Below are 23,929 nucleotides of genomic sequence, written 5' to 3'. Positions count from 1 at the left end.
GGCAATGAGGATTCTGTTAGGAAGGGTACTTTCTTACGATCTTTACTCCCATATATATGATTACCTTGACAAGACATTTTATGGAGTTAATCTATGTGAAAGTTGATATTATTGGCCTCTGTGTTGTACTTTGACTCACATCCATCAGAGGTGTGAATGCTCTTGATTTTGATGTTAGGTGTTGGGGAAGGACGAGTGATTTAGAGTGATGAACATTATCGGTGAGAAGTCATAGCACTTGCTAAGTGAAGTGTAGGTATTTTTCAAGCTCCAGCACTTACATATGTTGCACATCTCCAATGTTCTGGAGCCCGAGACACAAAATATACACTCCTTTATTATACTCTATGTAGGAAAGTAAGATCTGCTTCTTATGGTTACCCCACTTTTTGCTTGATGTAATGCTGTGTCTGACTAGTCTGACTCGGATCCTGCTAAACAGGACCCTAGTCTCTTTGCTTTCTCCCCTAAATTGTTATGGTAAGTACTTAGGTACACCCCAGATTGAATACTGGGGCTCCCTTATCAGTCCCTAGTATATGGTACAAAGATACCCAGGTCATAGGTACCCCAGGGTTCCCCCATGGGCTTAAGAATGTATTATGCCACCTATGCGAGACAATTCAAACTATCACAACAAATCCCACCATTGTAGCCTGTGTAAGCTGGTGCTAGCTCCATGTACGAAAGGCATAGGTTTTCCTATATTTAGTGTCACTGCACTTATAAACTATAAGTCACCCCTACAGCAGGCCTTTTCAATCCTGAAGGCAGGGTGCTCGTTCCTGAGTGAGAGGGCACCCCTGCATGAGCAGGACACCCCTAAAGCTTTCGGAGTCCATTCTCATTGGTTGTAAGTGAGAGAGCAATGTAACATATAGAGGGGCACCACGTCATTATGTGATGACCATTTCAAAACTGACTGTAACGAAACCTGTTGTGTTTGGTATCAAACACACTGGAAAGACACAGTTCTGCTCTCCTACTGCTGAGCTGAGCTTGAGCAGGGGAAGGCAGAACAATTGGCATCCTGTCAAAGGAAAATGTGACCACACTGCACACGGCCTCCGTTGATCACGGTGTATTCTGTGCTACTTACCTGTTTCTATTACAAAGTATTGTGAGTATTGTGTATATCTCCGGCTAGGAGATATCCGAAAGTGTTAGTGAGTGTCTTATGATAATTACATATTTTTATAGGATAGGATAGGATAGGATAGCCACTTGTAAAGCGCAAACGAATGCCGAAGCGTCTTGGCGCTGGAAAGTAGAGAGGAACAACCCCATCTTACCACCGGGTCACATCAAACAGCCGTGTTTTTAACAGTTTTCTGAAAACTTGATGACTGTGTATAAGTCTCAGAGGACCAGGAAGCTTATTCCAGAGAGTGACAGCATGAAAAGAAAAGGATCTGCCGCCCCATCTAGCTTTCCTAACACGGTGTAACTTAAGGAGGCCTTGAGAGGAAGACCTAAGTACCCGACCCGGGGAGTAGGGAATAAAGAGCTTTTGGACCCCCTTGGCTCCTTCACCAAACACTGCCTTGTGTACTAGGCACAATGCCTTAAACTCTATGCGCTGCTGGACTGGAAGCCAGTGAAGTGCCCTGATTCCCTCCGCAACCGACTGGTCTCTGGGAACGTCCAGCAAGAGTCTGGCAGCAGCATTTTGCAGAACCTGCAATCTCCTCATCAGAGTCTTGTTTATTCCTAATAATGGAGCATTACAGTAGTCCATTCTGGACATCTCTAAGGCCACCACTACATTCCTGCGAAGCTCATACTTAATAAAAGGGAAGATCTTCCGCAATGTCCTTATTAGATAGGAGCAGGATGAGGCAAGATTACTGATATGTGCAGAAAAATTGAGCTGATTGCCAAACACCATTACCAGGTTTCTGACCTTACGCACGGAAAAGGGGCATTCACCGGCCTCTTCTGGCCACCAAATACCACTCCACATGGAATTTCCCTGGCCAAACGCTATTATCTCAGTTTTCTCCGTGTTAATTTTGAGATAATTCTCCCGCATCCAGTTCATGATTTCTGACAAGCAGCTATGGAACTCAGTAGCCGTGTCATTGGTTTGTTCACTCGTAGACACAATGAGCTGGGAATCATCGGCGTAAGAGATGATCGTGAAGCCGTGCGCCCTAACCAGCTTGGCCAAGGGGGCTACATAGATGTTAAAGAGCGTGGAAGATAAGGCGGAACCCTGTGGCACTCCACATGGTAGGTTAAAGGGGTCAGACTGTAGACCCCCCAAGACAGGTTCTGCTCCCTACCCTCCAAAAAAGAGGCTATTAGGGCCAATGCAGTTCCTTGGACACCAAACTCCTGGAGCCTCTGAAGCAATATAGTATGATTCACGGTGCCGAAGGCGGCCGAGAGGTCCAGCATCACCAGGACCACCCGGCCACCCTGATCTACTATAGTGCAAACATTTTCTGCAGCCAATAAAAGTGCTGACTCTGTGGAGTGCTGGGCACGAAACCCATGCTGAGACACATCCAGCAGCTCGTGGGCCCCCAGGTATGCTGTCAGGGAGCGATTTAGCTCCCTCTCCAGAATCTTGGCCGCCATGGGCAGAGCGGCAATTGGCCGATAATTTTTTCGAACAAGAGGGTCTAATGTAGGCTTTTTTAGTAGAGGCTTGATTATTGCTCTCTTCCAGCTTGATGGGTAACAACCAGATTTAATAGCTGTATTAATTAGCTGGGATAGCTCCTCCGCAATCACCTCGGCAGCAAGATGAAAAACTGATGGTGGGCACGGATCTAAGGGTGATCCTGAGGTGACTGAGATGATCAACCTACGAGTTTCCTCCACCGTGATAGGGGCAAACTCACTAAGACCAATAAAGCCCCTAGTGCCAAGTTCTTGCCTCTGACCGCTCGACTCTAAACTAGGAGACACGCTACTGAACTGATTGTAAATATCTTGAACCTTCTCCTGGAAATATACCGCTAACTTTTGGCAGGTTTCCAGGTCCGGTCGATAGGTATTATCCTGAGGAGTTTTGGCCAGAGCTGTAATGGTCTTGAATAGCTCCTTGGCCGAGTTGCCCGCCTCACAAAATTTTGGTAGCAAAATAGGCATTTATGGCTGCCACTATTGCTTGTCTGTATGCTGTGAGAGTGCAATTATAATGGGCTTTACCCTCAGCAGTATAATCTCTTCTCCACAGCCGCTCAGCTCTCCGACATGTACCCTTCAGGATCTTGAGTTCATTGCTGTACCACGGCGCAGATAGTTTAGTTCTCCTAGAAACTAGCGGCTTCTGAGGGGCTACCATCTGTATCGCGGACGCTAACCAGTCCTTGAAGAGTATTGCCGCCTCCGTGATGTCTTCAGTGTAGGAGGGGCGTGAGCCTCTCAGGATAGGGAGGAGCTTGTCAGCAGTCACCTGAGACCATGGTCTGATCATATGTTTTTCTGCCCTATAACCCAAGGGAATGACCGATATACCGGTCTTGACCGTAAAATTCACTGCCATGTGATCTGACCATGGAAATGGCATAATGGTAGCCACCTCCAGGTCCATGTTATTAATAAAAATGCCATCTAAGGTGTGTCCACCACTATGAGTGGGGCTCAGAACTACTTGATTAAAATCAAGTGCAGCTAGGCTCTCAATTAGCCCCACCACCTCTGACTGCTCCATGCTTTCTAAATGATAATTAAAATCACCAAGGATCATAAAAGGATGGTGATCCATCCGTGATTCTAAAAAGTGCATAAGCATTGCCGGAAACGTAGATTTCGGGCCAGGTGGACGATAGACTAATATTCCTTGGAATTTATATGTATTGCCTACATAGATAGTAAAGGACATTGCTTCTGCGGGGAGGTCCAGATGTGTCTCCACACGTATTTTCAACCATGTTGAATGGACAACTGCTATCCCCCCCTCTCTTGTCCAGTCTATCCTGTGGAGAGACAACATATCCACTGGGAAGGGCAATGTTCCAGTCCGGGCCAGATGTATGGTCTGTCCAGGTTTCGGTTAAAAAGATTACATCATACGCCCCATTCTCAATTAAATCATGAACTTGATAACTATGTTTGCGAAGCGACCGGATGTTCAACAACACACATCTTAATGTTTGGGGCGGCAAAGCCCTCCTCGTAGGAGGGGACATTGCTCCATTCGCTACCTCTCCCCCAAGATTCCTGTCAAACAAGGAACACCCGCCATCCTCCTTACGGTACTCCCGGAGCTGGGCCTCACAATCCCTACAGGCTCTTGTCCCAGAAATCTTCTGACAGAGGTCCCAAACATGGGGCCTGCAAAGGGAACTGTTCAAGGCTAATAACTCCACTCTACTATATGAGTATTGATACAGAGGGGCAGGGGTCCTGGCGCTGGGTGTGGAGCGGGCGCGGACGGGCGCGGACGGGCGCAGACGGGCTTTCCTTTGGTGCGCCCTCTGCGCGGCCGTCCCTGCGCCATTTTTAAGTGTAAGGATCGTCACGCCCCCAGCTGACGCGTCAAACCCAGGTGCAATGCGGGCCCGCCTACTGCCGGGTCCACTTGGGTCGACCGTCAGAAAGCTTAGCGGTGAGAAATGGGCGAAGGAACTTTCCCGGTAAGCCCAGTGCGTGCAAATAAGCAATGTGCAAAACAGATAATGCCCGCAATATTAAAGATCGGCAATGTTAATTCCAGCAAATGCAGGCAGCAATTGTATGTCTATGCTAAAAAAGCTTTACAATTACATTAAAAACATTAGCACATATTAAAAGTAATGAACATTATTCTCTCGGCAGCGATTAGGCAAGGTGACCCCCAAGAGGTAACTCACAGATCCCCTCTACAGACCGCTGCGCGGCCGTCCCATCGCCATTTTTAAGTGTAAGGATCGTCACGCCCCCAGCTGACGCGTCGAACCCAGGTGCAATGCGGGCCCGCCTACAGCCGGGTCCGCTTGGGTTGACCGTCAGAAAGCTTAGCGGTGAGAAATGGGCGAAGGAACTTTCCCGGTAAGCCCAGTGCGTGCAAATAAGCAATGTGCAAAACAGATAATGCCCTCAATATTAAAGATCGGCAATGTTAATTCCAGCAAATGCAGGCAGCAATTGTATGTCTACGCTAAAAAGCTTTACAATTACATTAAAAACATTATCACATATTAAAAGTAATGAACGTTATTCTCTCGGCAGCGATTAGGCAAGGTGACCACCAAGAGGTAACACAGAGATCCCCTCTACACTGTGTGGTTCTTTTTCATTTAAGCTCTACCTATACAATCATGTTCAAGTAAAACAGGCTGCTTTACACTCCTTCTGCACTGAAGGCTGCTCTCCACAACTACTACTTAGAGAGATTTTTAAGGCTATCTAAGACCACTAAAATCACCATAAGGGTTGTCTGGACTGGTGCTGGGTGCCCACTTACATTTGTGTGCATCATATACCAGGCCAACCTCTTACACACTATGTCACAGAAGTGTCACACTGTATAAAACTTGCAAATCCTTTCTGTCACAACTGTCGGTGAAAATCCGCATGTTCCCTGCCCATCCCATCAGTTACACATGACAAAATCAGAGACTCCATGTCCCTGCACATCCACTCCTTTACAGATGACAGAATCGCAGACTGCATGTCCCTGCAGAGCCACTCCTTTACAGATATCAGAATCACAGACTGCATGTCCCTGCACAGCCCCTCCTTTACAGATGACAGAATCGCAGACTGCATGTCCCTGCAGAGCCACTCCTTTACAGATATCAGAATCACAGACTGCATGTCCCTGCACAGCCCCTCCTTTACAGATGACAGAATCGCAGACTGCATGTCCCTGCAGAGCCACTCCTTTACAGATATCAGAATCACAGACTGCATGTCCCTGCACAGCCCCTCCTTTACAGATGACAGAATCACAGACTGCATGTCCCTGCACAACCCCTCCTTTACAAATATCAGTGTCATAGACTACATGTCCCTGCACAACCCCTCCTTTACAGATGTCAGTGTCATAGACTGCATGTCCCTGCACAACGACTCCTTTACATATATCAGAATCACAGACTGCATGTCCCTGCACAAACACTCCTTTACAAAAGACAGAATCACAGACTGCATGTCCCTGCACAACCACTCCTTTACAAATGTCAGTGTCATAGACTGCATGTCCCTGCAAAACCCCTTCTTTACAGATGTCAGTGTCATGGACTGTACATATTCTAAGCATCCCCTCGTTTAAAGGTGTTGGAGTCTAACTCCCTTGCACATCCCCAATGTTATAAATGTTAGAGTCTCAGACTGTGCATACCCTGTGCATCGCCTATGCTAGAGATGTTTGAGTTACAGACTGTACGTGACTTGCACGCCCCTCGGTTATGGAACATACCCTGCACACCCCCTGAGTTACAGATGTAGGAATCACAGACTGCACAGACTCTGTGTTACAGATGTTAGAGTCACAGACTGCATCTACCCTGCACATTATCTGTGCAACAGATGTCAGAGTCCATACACACTCTCGTACATACCTTCCACATGACCTTTGTTGCAGAAGTCAGAGTCACAGCATGTTCTACTTATCCGGAAAGAGAACAAGGAGTTTTGTAGGTATAACTCTCTTTCACAGGCTGCTTGTTTGGAGGGAATCAGACAGTCCTTGAACGCAGTTACAACAACATTACCCCCTGTTGGCACAAATACAAGTTTTGATTCAACAAAAAAAAATCTCAGTACGAGTTCCTGAACAGACATGGTTACCTTGCAGGAGTCTGCGTGAAACAGCCAAACCAAGAAAAAGTAAGGTTTTAATGTGTTAAAATAGCTTTATTTCAGTGTCAATGCACCAAATGTCATTTTTAAGTACAGAGAAATATCCCTCCTGATTTATTTTTTAAAATGGGGTGTCACACTTTGCCCCTACTACTGTGATCATTACTCAATTCGTTCACTAATTTTTACCTCAAATTCTTTTATAACTTTTTCCACACTTCTAAACCACTTTCAAAAGCTCCCAGTAGATTTCCAACCCATCATTTTATGCCAACTGTGCCACTCCAGACAAAAGAAGCCTGTCTTATGCAACTCAGTACTGACCTGATAACCATGAGAACAATCCATCTTGAACTACAAGGCAAGGCACTCTCCAGAAGGGAACACAAGCACCACGACCCTGTTACACCACTATAAGGCCTCTTTAGTGAGTTGTAGCTTAGCTTAGGGGCCTGTGGCAAGGCGAGCAAGGGACCCAGGTAGGAATGTATGCCATCCTACACATTTTACCCAATCAGTTGCTGCCATGTAGATACAACGGAAGAGCATTCTGAAGGTCACAGAGGCCCCTTACAACCAACCTGTAAATGGCCAGAATCAGTTCTTAATTTGTGCTGGTGTTTTCTGGTGTTGAATCCCGGACTTATTTCCTAACAGCGGCACATATTTCTGAGAACTCACCACAAGGTGGCTTTGTTAGTCTATTTTTGAAAATACATATGAGAAAAGTGTTTAATATAGGATGCATAAAATAATAATATCAAAGTGCTTGCTCAGGTCCTTCTTACAGCTTTGGTTCACCTAGTATAGTCCCAACTGTCATACTTTCAGGACTGTGATGGTATGTAGGCTCTTCACTCCATAATCCCCTCTTCCTTTGCCCTCTTACATTCCACTCAGTGCCTGAACACTCCTCGGAGTAGCCGTGATCTCAAGAAATCTCACCATTCATTCATTCATTCATGTAGGTGTGCCATTGGTACAGGTATCTGGCAGCTCTGACAAGGACCACAGGTGGTGCAAGCTGCAGTGGCCTCCTAAGAAATATCTTGGGCCCTGATACTTATTATTTTACAAATTAGGCACTAGCCAGAATGTTACGGACAGAGTTACGGATATGTGGCATGTGGCACTCACCCATTGTGTTGTTCTCCAGCCCTTTGACGCAGTGAGTGACATCAGGACCGCATTGCTTGAAGATACCTGAGCATTCGGTGGTGCCGGTAGCAAGACACTTCTCGCAAAGTAGGCAATCTGCTTGAAAAAGAAATGCAATCTAGAGATCTGAGCAAAATTGTGCTTTTCATTCAAACATAGAGAAATACATGTAAAAAACAAGTAAGGTGGATTAGTCTTAGAGCGGGGCACATTTATACTTCACGTGGAATTTGTTTAGGAATAAGGAGAAGAGAAGAAAGTTCTGGTACTCAGTGGTACAAAATATAACAGAAAATATGTAACGCATCAGAGAATTCCAGTTGTTTGGAGAGTAGAAAAATGAAGTGATATAAACACAAGGGTGCTTAGGGAGAGGCGAGAAAAAACTGAGCCAGAATTAAGATTGTGACAGACTGAGACAGAAAGAGACCGATACAACCACAAAAATGGCTAGACCCAGGCACATAGAGAAAGACGGAGACTAATGGAAATAGATAAGAACAAATAAAAAGATCTAGAGACAACTAAAGAATGGGCACAACCACATTTGATGAGCTGTGTTGTGTCAAAGAGAGAGAGAGCAGCACAGCACCATTTTGACTAAGATATTGTGTGTTTCTCCCTGTCTGTGCTGGAGCACTTGTGTCTGCCTTGTGCTACGCACTATTGTGCAAAGCCATCTCTGTAATGTACCGCCTGGGTTTTGGACTGGAAGTGTACCCTGCCACTATAAAATTCTGTGCTTACACATCATTTAAAAATGTTGTTCATTAGAGCACACATGGAAAGTTGCAAATGCTTGGAGAAAAGAAAGGGGCTTATTTACAAGTGCCTTACGCCACTTTTGCGTAATTTTTAACGTGGTAAAGGTGACGTACGGGTGGCGCATTGAGCTTGTAAATAAGCCCCAAAATATTTCGAGTGATGCAAGTATAATTCAAAGGCTTCAGTAATATTTAGAAAGCCACACACAGCCTGATTTCCATGGCATTGCATGGATTTTTTATAGAAATATAAAGCAAGGCATGTGCTTGCGCTGCATTATGTTACATTTCAACTTGGGAGTCGTTACATGATTGGAGCGTGGGTGTTCCCATGCGTTCTGCCATTTTGAACATGGGAATGTGCCGAAATGCTACACCTTGCCAAGCAAGGCTGATTGAGAATAAATATCTTTATTTTTCTTTGTTATTTCCTCTTTTCATATGTGCTGCATTCTGCAGCACGCACAGAAAGAGGAAAACGCCTCTAAAGATTCTTTTTTGGCAGGAAGGTGATCTTTCCTGCACCAAAACAATCCTGCCTGTAGCGCAGGCATCCTTGCAATCTGTGCAAGGGTGCCTACATAGCTTGCATAGATCTAGGATGCACACAATGCCAGATGAAGGAGCAGAAATGTGCAATTTATTTGTAAATATGGAGCTTTTCAGCTCTATTACTCAATGCAGCTTTGCTTACTGCCTTGCGTTGCATGAAAGCTTAGTCAATATGTCTCTAAATCTTCTTTTAATATAAATAGCATTTCAGAATAAAAAAAGGACTATATGTAATGATGCAGGTATTACCTCACTATGGATGTTCCCTTATTTGGACTCTGACTCAGTTATGAGAAAGCATATTCTTTCAGTTCTTCTTAATATAGTAGAGAGTGCATTTGTCTCTTAGTTAAAACAATATGCGCAGAAAGAAGTCAGTTCTTAGTTGTCACTAGTCTTTTCTTCTTTCTGTATTCCAAGGTCATTCTGCATGACCTTGAGTGTGTGAAGCACAAGTGTAGGACACACTGAGTGCAGTAGAGCAAGAAATGTTTTCGGAGTGGAGCTGCTGCCACCAATGTCACATCACTGAAGCCTTAGGGATTGTGAAAACTCCAAGCGTCACCCACAGCAAACGAGGACAAAAATAAGGGTGTAGTATGTGTCTGGTGGTGCGCATTTTCCACACAAATGATCCTGGTAAAATCTTATTTCGATCGCACTTCAGAGCTACAAAGAACTGTGCTTCTTTTCCCCTTTCCAGACTGCTGATATAGGGCCAAATGTAGGTGGCCAAATAGCGCGCGCTAACGCTGAAATTCACAGAATTTCAGCGTTTGCGATCGCTATTTGGTTGCGAGCAATGTAGGTTATTTTAAACCTACTAGCAAAATAAGGAATCGCAAAATTGCGATTCCTTATTTTGCTCTTGCATTTAAGGAATCGCAAATTACGATTCCTTAAATGCAATTTAAGTAGCACAAAAGAAAGTGCACTTTAGCCTTAAGGAATCGCTAATTACCACCAACTTCAAGTCGGTGGTAATTATCGATTTCCTTTAAAAAAGCACTTTTTTGCTTTTTTAAAGTGCCATGTGGCACACATTCATGCACTTAGGGCATGTATGTGCGCCACATGTGCACACATGCACATTTTAGGGGTGCAACAGGGTGTCCTTTTGACACCATGGCACCCTTGAAATAGCGCCCTCTATTTGCGATTCTTTAATAGCGAATCGCAAATGGAGAATATCTTTCCATTCATTCCTATGGGCCTCCTAGCCCATAGGAATTAATGGGTAGGTCAATTTGCGATTCACTAATAAGGTATATTAAGGATTCTCTAATATTTTTTTTGCGATTCCTACCTACATTCAATTTTGCGAGTCCTTAATAGCGAATCGGTAAAATTCGCTATTAAGGATTCACAAATTAGATTTTACCTACATCTGGCCCATAGTCTGGTCTTAAACATTTGTACAGTTAATTTACAGCCATTTACATATAGGTTAGAAATAATTTTATTTACTGTACCCCTGCAAGATTGTGAAATTGTTTGCCGTTAGAGAAAGCAAACACCAATCTCCATGTTAAAAGAACAAACAGCCTTTTGTCAGAATGTATTGCCTGAGATTTGACCTCTCGCACTGAAGCACCGCAAATACTGCCAGATTAAAAAACATTTAAAGACATTTATATTGCCCATTCACCTTCCAAACTCCAGCATGGTTATTTTGAGAGTGTAGAGAATAACAAAGAGTAAAGGCTCACTTTCCTTCCCTAATTGAATAAAACATGAATGAAAATGAACTCTCAACCAAAGTTCAAAACATATTGAGATGCCCATCACTCAAGTGAGTTGAGAAACCCTTTAGGTGTTTAAAAGAACCCTCACCCACTAACTCAAGTTAGTGGCATGCTCCATCACAGAGTTCCTGTTCCTTGGTGTGCTGTGACACCTGAATTTGAGCACAGCAGGTTTTTTCTGAGTTTTGCAGGGATCAGAGGCTTAAAATTACCTCAAGGTTACCCACCACTCAAGACAATTTTAATAATGGAAACTTCGGGTAAGATTAAAAACATAGGTGGGTATGATATGAGATGGTGATGAACTCCCACATCTTCTGTCTACATGTTTCAGCCATCTCATAAAGCGCCCACAGGGTCAGTATGGCTTTCTTCAGGACCTATTACTAGTGTGTCATTCCCAATCGGTGAACACATTCACGCTAAGACAATCGGTACATACGATTTCTTCTATCACTCTGTGTGATTGTCTGAAGTGATTGGCTTATTTGGTGGCTGTTTGTGATGCTAAACATGGGCATAGCCAGCGTAGCGCTCGTATGCCATGCACTCAGTTCCAAACACGCCGGAACATACCATTATAATCAGGTACTTTTTCTGAGTTGTTTGTCAGCCCACAGTATTGGCCTTCATGCAGTAAGCATTGGTTTAATGCCTAAACCGGCATAGTTCTTCATTCAAGATTATCAGCTATGGCTGAATAGTTACACCCACTCCCAGCATAGAACTACCTGGGATAGATGACTGTGGAAACAGTTGTTTCCAGCTGTGTATTGACACTACAGGGACAGGCGGCCTATCTAATGGCTATTCACATGAGCCACTTGCTACCACTCAAACATATATATGTCCAAGTCCAGCCGGTGAAGCTTGCTTACACCCTTGACATTTCAAATGAAGATAATAAAAGGTCCTTGGTAAAGTTCAGTCTGGGCTACCAGATGAGAACTAGTGGCTCAGATGAAACTAGGGGCATCATTAGGAGTCCGTCCGCTATCCTGACATGAAATGGGACCGCCCGCTATGTGTGCGGCGGTCCCGCATACACAATTAACATTGCGGCGGGCGGTGCTTTCAGCAGCACGGTCTTCCCGTATGCTGCGGGGTGAAATGGGTGGCGGGCAGGGAAGGATGTAGGGTGGATTGCCACCACCATGCGGGCGGTGGCGATCCAGCCCTACATCCTAATGGGCCCCTAGATCTTAGACCAGCTTGAGCCTTTAAAACTTCTCTGCTATGTCACTTGAACACTTAGAGGAGCCTGAGAGAAGTCGGATCTCAACATTATGTTGTGTTCTTCATGGAAAAATAAACATAACGTGTTTTCTCATGAACATAGATGAGAGTGTAGATCAACTCATGTTAAATTGAAATTCACACTGTGAATTCTTGGAACCGTATCACTGTCACAGGATTCAAGCAGTATGCTTGGACTTTTTTTTCAATTCCTAAAAATCTGAAATCTGCTCTCATTCAGCTAGTAAAGATAGTGGTATACATTTCCAGTTTATAAGGACTCACACTCACAGTTTTCAAAAGAAATGAAAGGTATCAAGTAAATATGTTTATTCCAAGATGTGTGGACATTTAGCATCTCTTTTGTTCTGAACACTTGCTAATCAATTAAGTTCCCTACTAATGTTGCAGAATTGCAATAAGTCACTTTCTGAAGATTTGTCTTCAACAGAGAAGCTGCATGTTGAAGCATGGTTCCAAGAATGCACTGTAAGTGTTTGTGCATTTCCTTCTGAGACACTGAGGACAAAAGAGAGCACTGCAGTAAGAGGGTATGGTGGTATTGCTGATTCTGTAATTTCTCTGTTGTCAGCAGCCATCCTCCATCTTACAGTCAACGTTTGTGCAAACACATGTTGGTGATCATCTAATGGTCACCATGACAACAGGTGCCCTGAAGTCGATCATTCTTCCATTGCACCTTTTACACTGTGTATGATCAATATTGGAAACACAATCCTCATAATGTTAATTATAATTAACATTCATTAAAGCAATTCAAAGGTGCTCAGTTTCTATGAGGTCATTAGATTGCATTTTCATAGGAAGGCTAGCAGGACAAGCCCCAAGGTACATAACTCAAAACCTTAGCAAGGTCCAGCCTGGCTGAACTGCAAGAAGAACTTAAGGTACAGTGCAATACATTCTAAAGAATACAAGTCATTACAATTAATTTTACCTATAGCCTCTCCTTGAGTTTGTGGTGGGGGAGGGGTCCCTGGCATTTACAGGTTGTCTAAAACTGAGATAAAGAATGAACAATGGAGGGAAAGACAGGAACAAGGAAAAAGGGCAATGATATGATAGTAGATAAAGACAGTTGGGGACATTTAAACTTACAGCAAATTGATGGAGTGAATTAAGCTTTGTCCTGGTCATTACTGTCTTAATATCTATGTGCGCCTTAGAGTATACTCACAACAATCAAAACTGTACAAGTTTATGACAATCTTACCTCCAGTTATCAGTGCCTGGAGCATGATGACAGCTGCAAGGATGACCCTCATGGTGCAAGCAGAGTAAGATGTAGAGTGATGGAGTCTTTGACCTGGATCACTTGCCTGGGTCTTCTGCACATCTCATGCTCAGGGCATGCCTTTTATACTCTCACAGAAGGGGTGGGGCTCATTATACCTGAGTATGTTCACAGGATGTGGCTGAACTCTTTGTGTGTGACTAGGCGCTCTTCTCTGGTTGCTGGCATCATCCCATAGAAATATATTGGAACAAACTGTATTTAAATGATGTACTGCAGACGTATTGAGTAAATACCAAATTGTGCTGAGGCCATGATTATAAGTGCTGAGTTCAATTCCAATCCAACAAACATATATAAATATGTGTAGGAGTTATAATTATGAATAATCTACTTAGGGGTATTTTCTGCCTCAATCATCAATCATTCAATCAATCAATCAGGCATTTATAAAAGCACAACCTGTAAGAGTCGTGAGGCATTGGAGATATTGACTGCTGCGTGGTAGTTTGCTCATTTGAACATCCAGGTCTTGTGATCTTTTCTGAATTACTGGAGTGACGGAGTGGTCCTCAAGTGCAGGGCAAGGTTTTTCCATGTCTTGACCACCAGGTGCGATAAATATCGCCCTCTGTTATTGCTTCAGCAGATCCGGGGGCTGTCTGCGAAGAACAGGAAAGCAGATATAAAGGTTTCTGTGTGGCTGGAGGAAGGCAAGGTGCTTTTTGATGAGTGCTGGTCCTTTGTTGTGCAGGGCTTTGTATGAGTGGGTCAGCATCTTGAACTAGCATCTCTTCTTGATCAGGAGCCAGTGTAATTTCTTGAGGTGGAGTGTGATGTGGGTCATCTGGGGATGAGTCTTGCCACTGAATTTTACATTGTCTGAAGTTTCTTCAGGAGACATGCAGTGATTCCTATGTAAAGTGTGTTTTCATAGTCCAGCTTGCTAGTGACAAAGACCTGTGTGTATGTCCTTCCGGTGTTTAATGGGAGCCACATGAAGATCTTGCGGAGCATGATAAGGGTGTGGAAGCAGGGGGATCAGACTGCGTAGACCTGCTTCTTCATGGATAGCTTTCTGTCCAGTATGATGCCTAGGAATGCGGGCCGAGTTCCGTGGGCCACCATACAGTGTTTCATGGCGAGGTGTTGTTTCTAAGCATGAGGACTTCTGTCTTGTCTGTGTTGAGTTTGAGACAGTTGTCCTTCATCTAGTCATCAACGTTCATCATGCATCAGTGGAAGCTGGCTCTGGTGGGGGAGGGGTCTTTGGACAGCAAGAGGATGAGCTGATTGTGGTCAGTGTAAGAGATGATGTTGAATCAGAGCAATTTGATGGTGTAGGCCACCAGGGTCATGTAGGCACTGAAGAGGGTGGGACTGAGAGATGAGTCTCGGGGGACTCTGCAGATGACCTTCTTGGGCTCTGATGTGAACAAGATGGATCCTCTGGGTTCTTCCGATGAGGTATGAGGCGATCCATTTGAGTGTGAATACTTGGATCCCAATGTGGTGGAGTCTGTTGATCAGGATGTGATGGGAGATGGTGTCAAAAGTGGCTAACAGGTCCAGGGGGATGAGGGCTGCCAATTCACCATGGTCCAGGAGGGCCCTGATGTCGTAGGTTGCTGCAATCAGGGATGTGGTAGCTGGCGTTGGATAGGGTAATAATCGCACCTCCGACAATTTTTCAAGAATAAATGTCACAAGAACAAGCAAAGATGAAGAATTTGGCTCATAATTACTGTGTCTACATGTGGGCCTACAATACAAGGACCAACGCCAGAATAAAGAGGTATTTACCACACCCAGAAAGTACCGCACCCTGGATATCTTTTTCCGGGTATTATTTTGTGCGGTAAAAACCTCATCCCAGTCCATCATACTATCTGTTGTGCTTTCTGCTAGATATGCTGCAAATTATGCTTTTTGCATATTATCTCATTCATAAATTCATACGTTTTTAGTAAATGTGCAAATTGGAATTCTACAATCTGAAACCTGAGGATCACTAAATCATTTAACATGAAGATGCAGATAGCATGCATAACACAGACTTGTATCACATTTATATGGTATAGTTTATCTTTTCTTATTTCCTCTTCTTCCTTGTTTTCTGGCTTCTTGCTCACCTTATTAACTTCAGAAACACACTGAGGAGTGCACAGCTAACCCATGTTTTACCTCTTTCTGGCATTCAGGCCTGGGGTGTTTCAGAGCTGTGAAGGATTTTTATAGAAATCACATGTATATTCTCAGTTAAGAAATTACTAAAACTCTGTGAAGGTGATAACCAGCCAAGTCCTCCCCCACACATCCATGCACCGTTTGCCAGGTACCACTTGGCTATGCACAATGTGCCCTTTTTTACTGCGGATTGAGCTGGGGCCCTGTTCCTGGGCCAAAGCACAAGCTGCAGTAGAAAAAAACATGGCAGTCCTATCCTAATTGGGCAGGTTGGGACCACCATCATAATAGGAGTCACTGTTAGCCGTGACCCGAGGCAGGATTTTCTCTGAATTTTCCACCACTCTCACCACGGAATCAATGAGGTATGTCAGTGCATAACATTTGTAGAACCCATCCCCTTTTTTTAAACTGGGGCAATAATAGATTGGGCTGGTGAAGTTGCTATCTGCATTCAGGACATTGGTCACAATGGAAGCCAACAAGTCTACATATTGCTAGTAAAAATCTATTGGGATCCCATTAGGTCAGAAGATTTCCCAGAGGGGCACTCATGTATAGGCCTGACTGCTTCAATGAAAGACCAGCTTCTGATGACGTGTACCATGGATGAAAGATGGGATATTTTTTAACTGTATTTTCTCCACATATTCTTCTTATTGGTTGGACAATTTAGGGAGTTCTAATATTAACCTGAAACTAATATTGGATAAACCTAGGGCCATTACCTTGAATGATGAACATATTCTCAAACATTTTGTGCTCAGAAGAAGTCCATCTCCATGTGGACGAAATGCGTTGGCTGGTTTTCCTTGGCACATATTTATGAAGCACAATAATATTTGCAACAACCAGCCCAGGTGGCTTAGCCTAAACATTAATATTAAAACTATAGAACCAAATTTTCTGCGAGTTGCCATATTTACACCTTCAATCAGCCCTGGCTTTCAAACACACAGCCAACACCTGCAATGATGAAAAGCAAATCTACTAGGCAGTCAGTGCACATGAGCTGCTCGTGCAGATAAGAACGTTGGGGCAGGATGGGGGGAACTCGAAAGACGCCAACAAGGGAAAATTAAATAAATATTTAATTTTCCATTATCGTCGTCTGTCGACTCCCTCCCACTTCTCAATGCAATAGGCTTCTGGGTAAAAAACTGTGATTAGCTGAATGCTGATTTATTAATCTAAAGTTGCATTTGTACTTCCAATTTATTGGCACACACCGGGCCTAAGTATTTGGTTTTATAACCTTTATTGCTCAAATGCCCTAGCATTGTTAATATTGTACAATGCCAATGCTTTCTTTCAAATTGCAAAGCTTTGAAGCCTCTAGGCCTGGATAGGATGTTTGAGTTTGTGTTGTGTGCTGCTTTACTCTACTGTAATACAGAAAAGACATCATGTATAAAATGTCCTTCAGCTTCTTCTTATGGCTTTTACTTTTTTTGCATCCAGGGAGCCCTTCCTGTGTTCCCTGCTACTCCTTTGCTAATCCTGTGGCTTGTATACACCTCCCTCATGTTCCCTCCCTTCCCAGCTCCTTGATTCCTCCCTCTTTATACCCCACCCCCTTCTTTATGGGTGCCCACCACTGGCCAATCCCAAGCCCTCCTGCAAAATGAACGTTATGTGTGGGGACAGCTACCCCACCTTGTAAAAAGATCCCTGCTACAGACATGGCAAACAAAATACCAGAGGACATCCTGGTCTTGGAGAGAGACAAATAGCCTTCACTGAGACTAGGTGAACCCAGTCCAGCTGGAAAAGACTATCCTCAGGAGGAATGCTGCTGTGTAATGGACATGAGGGAAATAATGCCCCACATACTCAGTAAGTATTCCTGATGCTAATGCAAGCAGCCAACAGGCCTCTGACTGAATGGGATGCTCACTGTCACAGAATCATCATAGCGACCTTCCAGACAAAGTAAGAGGATCACCGTGAACATTATCCAAATACAAATGACATCAAAGAAGAAGAAATAGAATAGTTTTAAAACAGACTCCAGTCCTGGAGGAATGCCTTGAGAGAAACATCATCATACTGATGGAGGACCTCAATGACCTGAAGCCCAAAGTCGCTCTTCTCCGATCTTGCATCGCGTAGATTTGATCCGCGACGTCCGTGCCAGTTAGTCTGCCAATATGGCGCCTGGAGAGCCATGATTCAGCACCCGGTGGCCGAGGGAGGTGCTTTGCGATGCCGTAGACCTTCTTTTTTCCAGCAGACGGTGACGCGGCGACATGAGGGTTTGTGGGGCAGCAGCGCAAGGCCCATCGGAGACAGAAGGAAGTCTCGATCTCCCTGCATAATGATATGCAGGCGGACGGCAAAGAGGTGAGCGTGCGGACAGCTGTATAGAAGTGAGGGAGGACAAGGAGCTGTTGGCTGGTACGGAACTACAAAGAACAGCCCGGGGGCCCAGGTGGGTGGGTTCTGTGGTGAGGCCCTTCCAGAGTAGAGAGCACATAACTGACTACGGTGTTGGGGCAGAGACCGCTGACCGGGTGATGCGGGCCAGAGCGGCTGGTAACGTGCTGTAGTGCCCTATCCGCTCACCTCACAGGACACACACAGCAGGAGGCGGTGAGTGTGGAGCACGGGTGGGAGGATTGCCAAGTCTCAGTGAGGAGCAGGCCCTAGGGATCGCGGTGGTATATGGGCCCTTGCTGTATGTGGTGTGGCTTGACTCGATGATGAAGATGGCGGCTTCTCTTTAAGCTCCGTTGAGACTCCATCATGTCGCCTGGCCCAGACGACTCCTGAAGTCACATAAAACATTTCTCATGCGGCGCAATGTATTCCAATCATAAAGCGACGGCTCTGGGGACCTTATCTCAGCGAGGTGTGCTCCCTGGAACGATGTTCCCCGCAGCCTGTCGCACTCCAGATGGTGGCTATATGGGCCTGGCGCGGGTTGGCTTCGAGGAGCGGTCCTTGCACTGCGGTGGGTCAGGGCGGGGGGGCCCAGGGGTCCGGCGTGGACAGAGCAGATCCCGTCACTCATCACCCCCTCCCCTACCTCTTCCCTCCCTCGCTATTTCTACCTCCCTTATTCCTTTCCTCTCTCCCCTGAATTTCTCTCCCCTTGCCTGCTTTTTTCCCTATGCCTGAGCCATGCTTCTGTAACTCATAAATATATATATATAAATATATATATATATATATATATATATATATATATATATATGTATTCCAATGGCCCAAAGCTTTATGAGGAAGCACTCGACAGCAAATGAAAAACCAAGAGGTTTATTTTCACCAAGAAACCAGCATTTGCATTCCAGTTAGCATTCATAGCGCCTTACGCGTTTCAAGGCTCCTGCCTTTCTTCAGAGGCGACTTACAAGATGTGAATGTTCCAGAGCTTTTTATTCACAGCTGCATGTTGTTTGTTAATTGCTTTGCTCAGTGCGTTTTTCTTTTCAATGCATGCTGGAATGAGTAGTTTAGTGCAATGTTAATCACGTCCTTTGTAGGTTCTGTTTAAACATTCACGCTTTTAAAATCCATTATTTTCTTTAGTGGAACCCAGAGTACAGAGCTGGTTAAAGTAAACTCACTTGCTGTGCTGCAACAGGTATGGAAATAGTTTCCGCCAACAGCCTCTCTCATTTCGTGATGGTGCATCCCTCCACGACAGGGCTGCCGTGTGATTTATGTATTCCAATGGCCCAAAGCTTTATGAGGAAGCACTCGACAGCAAATGAAAAACCAAGAGGTTTATTTTCACCAAGAAACCAGCATTTGCATTCCAGTTAGCATTCATAGCGCCTTACGCGTTTCAAGGCTCCTGCCTTTCTTCAGAGGCGACTTACAAGATGTGAATGTTCCAGAGCTTTTTATTCACAGCTGCATGTTGTTTGTTAATTGCTTTGCTCAGTGCGTTTTTCTTTTCAATGCATGCTGGAATGAGTAGTTTAGTGCAATGTTAATCACGTCCTTTGTAGGTTCTGTTTAAACATTCACGCTTTTAAAATCCATTATTTTCTTTAGTGGAACCCAGAGTACAGAGCTGGTTAAAGTAAACTCACTTGCTGTGCTGCAACAGGTATGGAAATAGTTTCCGCCAACAGCCTCTCTCATTTCGTGATGGTGCATCCCTCCACGACAGGGCTGCCGTGTGATTTATGTATTCCAATGGCCCAAAGCTTTATGAGGAAGCACTCGACAGCAAATGAAAAACCAAGAGGTTTATTTTCACCAAGAAACCAGCATTTGCATTCCAGTTAGCATTCATAGCGCCTTACGCGTTTCAAGGCTCCTGCCTTTCTTCAGAGGCGACTTACAAGATGTGAATGTTCCAGAGCTTTTTATTCACAGCTGCATGTTGTTTGTTAATTGCTTTGCTCAGTGCGTTTTTCTTTTCAATGCATGCTGGAATGAGTAGTTTAGTGCAATGTTAATCACGTCCTTTGTAGGTTCTGTTTAAACATTCACGCTTTTAAAATCCATTATTTTCTTTAGTGGAACCCAGAGTACAGAGCTGGTTAAAGTAAACTCACTTGCTGTGCTGCAACAGGTATGGAAATAGTTTCCGCCAACAGCCTCTCTCATTTCGTGATGGTGCATCCCTCCACGACAGGGCTGCCGTGTGATTTATGTATTCCAATGGCCCAAAGCTTTATGAGGAAGCACTCGACAGCAAATGAAAAACCAAGAGGTTTATTTTCACCAAGAAACCAGCATTTGCATTCCAGTTAGCATTCATAGCGCCTTACGCGTTTCAAGGCTCCTGCCTTTCTTCAGAGGCGACTTACAAGATGTGAATGTTCCAGAGCTTTTTATTCACAGCTGCATGTTGTTTGTTAATTGCTTTGCTCAGTGCGTTTTTCTTTTCAATGCATGCTGGAATGAGTAGTTTAGTGCAATGTTAATCACGTCCTTTGTAGGTTCTGTTTAAACATTCACGCTTTTAAAATCCATTATTTTCTTTAGTGGAACCCAGAGTACAGAGCTGGTTAAAGTAAACTCACTTGCTGTGCTGCAACAGGTATGGAAATAGTTTCCGCCAACAGCCTCTCTCATTTCGTGATGGTGCATCCCTCCACGACAGGGCTGCCGTGTGATTTATGTATTCCAATGGCCCAAAGCTTTATGAGGAAGCACTCGACAGCAAATGAAAAACCAAGAGGTTTATTTTCACCAAGAAACCAGCATTTGCATTCCAGTTAGCATTCATAGCGCCTTACGCGTTTCAAGGCTCCTGCCTTTCTTCAGAGGCGACTTACAAGATGTGAATGTTCCAGAGCTTTTTATTCACAGCTGCATGTTGTTTGTTAATTGCTTTGCTCAGTGCGTTTTTCTTTTCAATGCATGCTGGAATGAGTAGTTTAGTGCAATGTTAATCACGTCCTTTGTAGGTTCTGTTTAAACATTCACGCTTTTAAAATCCATTATTTTCTTTAGTGGAACCCAGAGTACAGAGCTGGTTAAAGTAAACTCACTTGCTGTGCTGCAACAGGTATGGAAATAGTTTCCGCCAACAGCCTCTCTCATTTCGTGATGGTGCATCCCTCCACGACAGGGCTGCCGTGTGATTTATGTATTCCAATGGCCCAAAGCTTTATGAGGAAGCACTCGACAGCAAATGAAAAACCAAGAGGTTTATTTTCACCAAGAAACCAGCATTTGCATTCCAGTTAGCATTCATAGCGCCTTACGCGTTTCAAGGCTCCTGCCTTTCTTCAGAGGCGACTTACAAGATGTGAATGTTCCAGAGCTTTTTATTCACAGCTGCATGTTGTTTGTTAATTGCTTTGCTCAGTGCGTTTTTCTTTTCAATGCATGCTGGAATGAGTAGTTTAGTGCAATGTTAATCACGTCCTTTGTAGGTTCTGTTTAAACATTCACGCTTTTAAAATCCATTATTTTCTTTAGTGGAACCCAGAGTACAGAGCTGGTTAAAGTAAACTCACTTGCTGTGCTGCAACAGGTATGGAAATAGTTTCCGCCAACAGCCTCTCTCATTTCGTGATGGTGCATCCCTCCACGACAGGGCTGCCGTGTGATTTATGTATTCCAATGGCCCAAAGCTTTATGAGGAAGCACTCGACAGCAAATGAAAAACCAAGAGGTTTATTTTCACCAAGAAACCAGCATTTGCATTCCAGTTAGCATTCATAGCGCCTTACGCGTTTCAAGGCTCCTGCCTTTCTTCAGAGGCGACTTACAAGATGTGAATGTTCCAGAGCTTTTTATTCACAGCTGCATGTTGTTTGTTAATTGCTTTGCTCAGTGCGTTTTTCTTTTCAATGCATGCTGGAATGAGTAGTTTAGTGCAATGTTAATCACGTCCTTTGTAGGTTCTGTTTAAACATTCACGCTTTTAAAATCCATTATTTTCTTTAGTGGAACCCAGAGTACAGAGCTGGTTAAAGTAAACTCACTTGCTGTGCTGCAACAGGTATGGAAATAGTTTCCGCCAACAGCCTCTCTCATTTCGTGATGGTGCATCCCTCCACGACAGGGCTGCCGTGTGATTTATGTATTCCAATGGCCCAAAGCTTTATGAGGAAGCACTCGACAGCAAATGAAAAACCAAGAGGTTTATTTTCACCAAGAAACCAGCATTTGCATTCCAGTTAGCATTCATAGCGCCTTACGCGTTTCAAGGCTCCTGCCTTTCTTCAGAGGCGACTTACAAGATGTGAATGTTCCAGAGCTTTTTATTCACAGCTGCATGTTGTTTGTTAATTGCTTTGCTCAGTGCGTTTTTCTTTTCAATGCATGCTGGAATGAGTAGTTTAGTGCAATGTTAATCACGTCCTTTGTAGGTTCTGTTTAAACATTCACGCTTTTAAAATCCATTATTTTCTTTAGTGGAACCCAGAGTACAGAGCTGGTTAAAGTAAACTCACTTGCTGTGCTGCAACAGGTATGGAAATAGTTTCCGCCAACAGCCTCTCTCATTTCGTGATGGTGCATCCCTCCACGACAGGGCTGCCGTGTGATTTATGTATTCCAATGGCCCAAAGCTTTATGAGGAAGCACTCGACAGCAAATGAAAAACCAAGAGGTTTATTTTCACCAAGAAACCAGCATTTGCATTCCAGTTAGCATTCATAGCGCCTTACGCGTTTCAAGGCTCCTGCCTTTCTTCAGAGGCGACTTACAAGATGTGAATGTTCCAGAGCTTTTTATTCACAGCTGCATGTTGTTTGTTAATTGCTTTGCTCAGTGCGTTTTTCTTTTCAATGCATGCTGGAATGAGTAGTTTAGTGCAATGTTAATCACGTCCTTTGTAGGTTCTGTTTAAACATTCACGCTTTTAAAATCCATTATTTTCTTTAGTGGAACCCAGAGTACAGAGCTGGTTAAAGTAAACTCACTTGCTGTGCTGCAACAGGTATGGAAATAGTTTCCGCCAACAGCCTCTCTCATTTCGTGATGGTGCATCCCTCCACGACAGGGCTGCCGTGTGATTTATGTATTCCAATGGCCCAAAGCTTTATGAGGAAGCACTCGACAGCAAATGAAAAACCAAGAGGTTTATTTTCACCAAGAAACCAGCATTTGCATTCCAGTTAGCATTCATAGCGCCTTACGCGTTTCAAGGCTCCTGCCTTTCTTCAGAGGCGACTTACAAGATGTGAATGTTCCAGAGCTTTTTATTCACAGCTGCATGTTGTTTGTTAATTGCTTTGCTCAGTGCGTTTTTCTTTTCAATGCATGCTGGAATGAGTAGTTTAGTGCAATGTTAATCACGTCCTTTGTAGGTTCTGTTTAAACATTCACGCTTTTAAAATCCATTATTTTCTTTAGTGGAACCCAGAGTACAGAGCTGGTTAAAGTAAACTCACTTGCTGTGCTGCAACAGGTATGGAAATAGTTTCCGCCAACAGCCTCTCTCATTTCGTGATGGTGCATCCCTCCACGACAGGGCTGCCGTGTGATTTATGTATTCCAATGGCCCAAAGCTTTATGAGGAAGCACTCGACAGCAAATGAAAAACCAAGAGGTTTATTTTCACCAAGAAACCAGCATTTGCATTCCAGTTAGCATTCATAGCGCCTTACGCGTTTCAAGGCTCCTGCCTTTCTTCAGAGGCGACTTACAAGATGTGAATGTTCCAGAGCTTTTTATTCACAGCTGCATGTTGTTTGTTAATTGCTTTGCTCAGTGCGTTTTTCTTTTCAATGCATGCTGGAATGAGTAGTTTAGTGCAATGTTAATCACGTCCTTTGTAGGTTCTGTTTAAACATTCACGCTTTTAAAATCCATTATTTTCTTTAGTGGAACCCAGAGTACAGAGCTGGTTAAAGTAAACTCACTTGCTGTGCTGCAAC

At 44.1% G+C, this 23,929-nt stretch overlaps 1 protein-coding gene across 1 annotated transcript in view; it reads right to left on the bottom strand.

Annotated features, from left to right (window-relative positions):
• The window catches only part of LOC146809588 (uncharacterized), a 197,918-nt gene that overhangs the window by 58,242 nt on the left and 115,747 nt on the right, over positions 1–23,929 (bottom strand). Inside the window, exons 2-3 of the mRNA XM_085614358.1 lie at positions 7,876–7,992; positions 6,498–6,653 (exon numbers count right to left, since the gene is read on the bottom strand). Of these exons, the coding sequence (XP_085470484.1) occupies positions 6,498–6,653; positions 7,876–7,879 (160 nt within the window). The 5' untranslated portion in view covers positions 7,880–7,992. The remainder of the gene's footprint in view (positions 1–6,497; positions 6,654–7,875; positions 7,993–23,929) is intronic.

Source organism: Triturus cristatus, chromosome 7, assembly GCF_964204655.1.
Source record: "Triturus cristatus chromosome 7, aTriCri1.1, whole genome shotgun sequence".
Classification (NCBI taxonomy): Eukaryota; Metazoa; Chordata; class Amphibia; order Caudata; family Salamandridae; genus Triturus; species Triturus cristatus.
The sequence above is the reverse complement of the archived record's forward strand: the minus strand, read 5'-3'. Positions and strand labels throughout refer to the sequence as shown.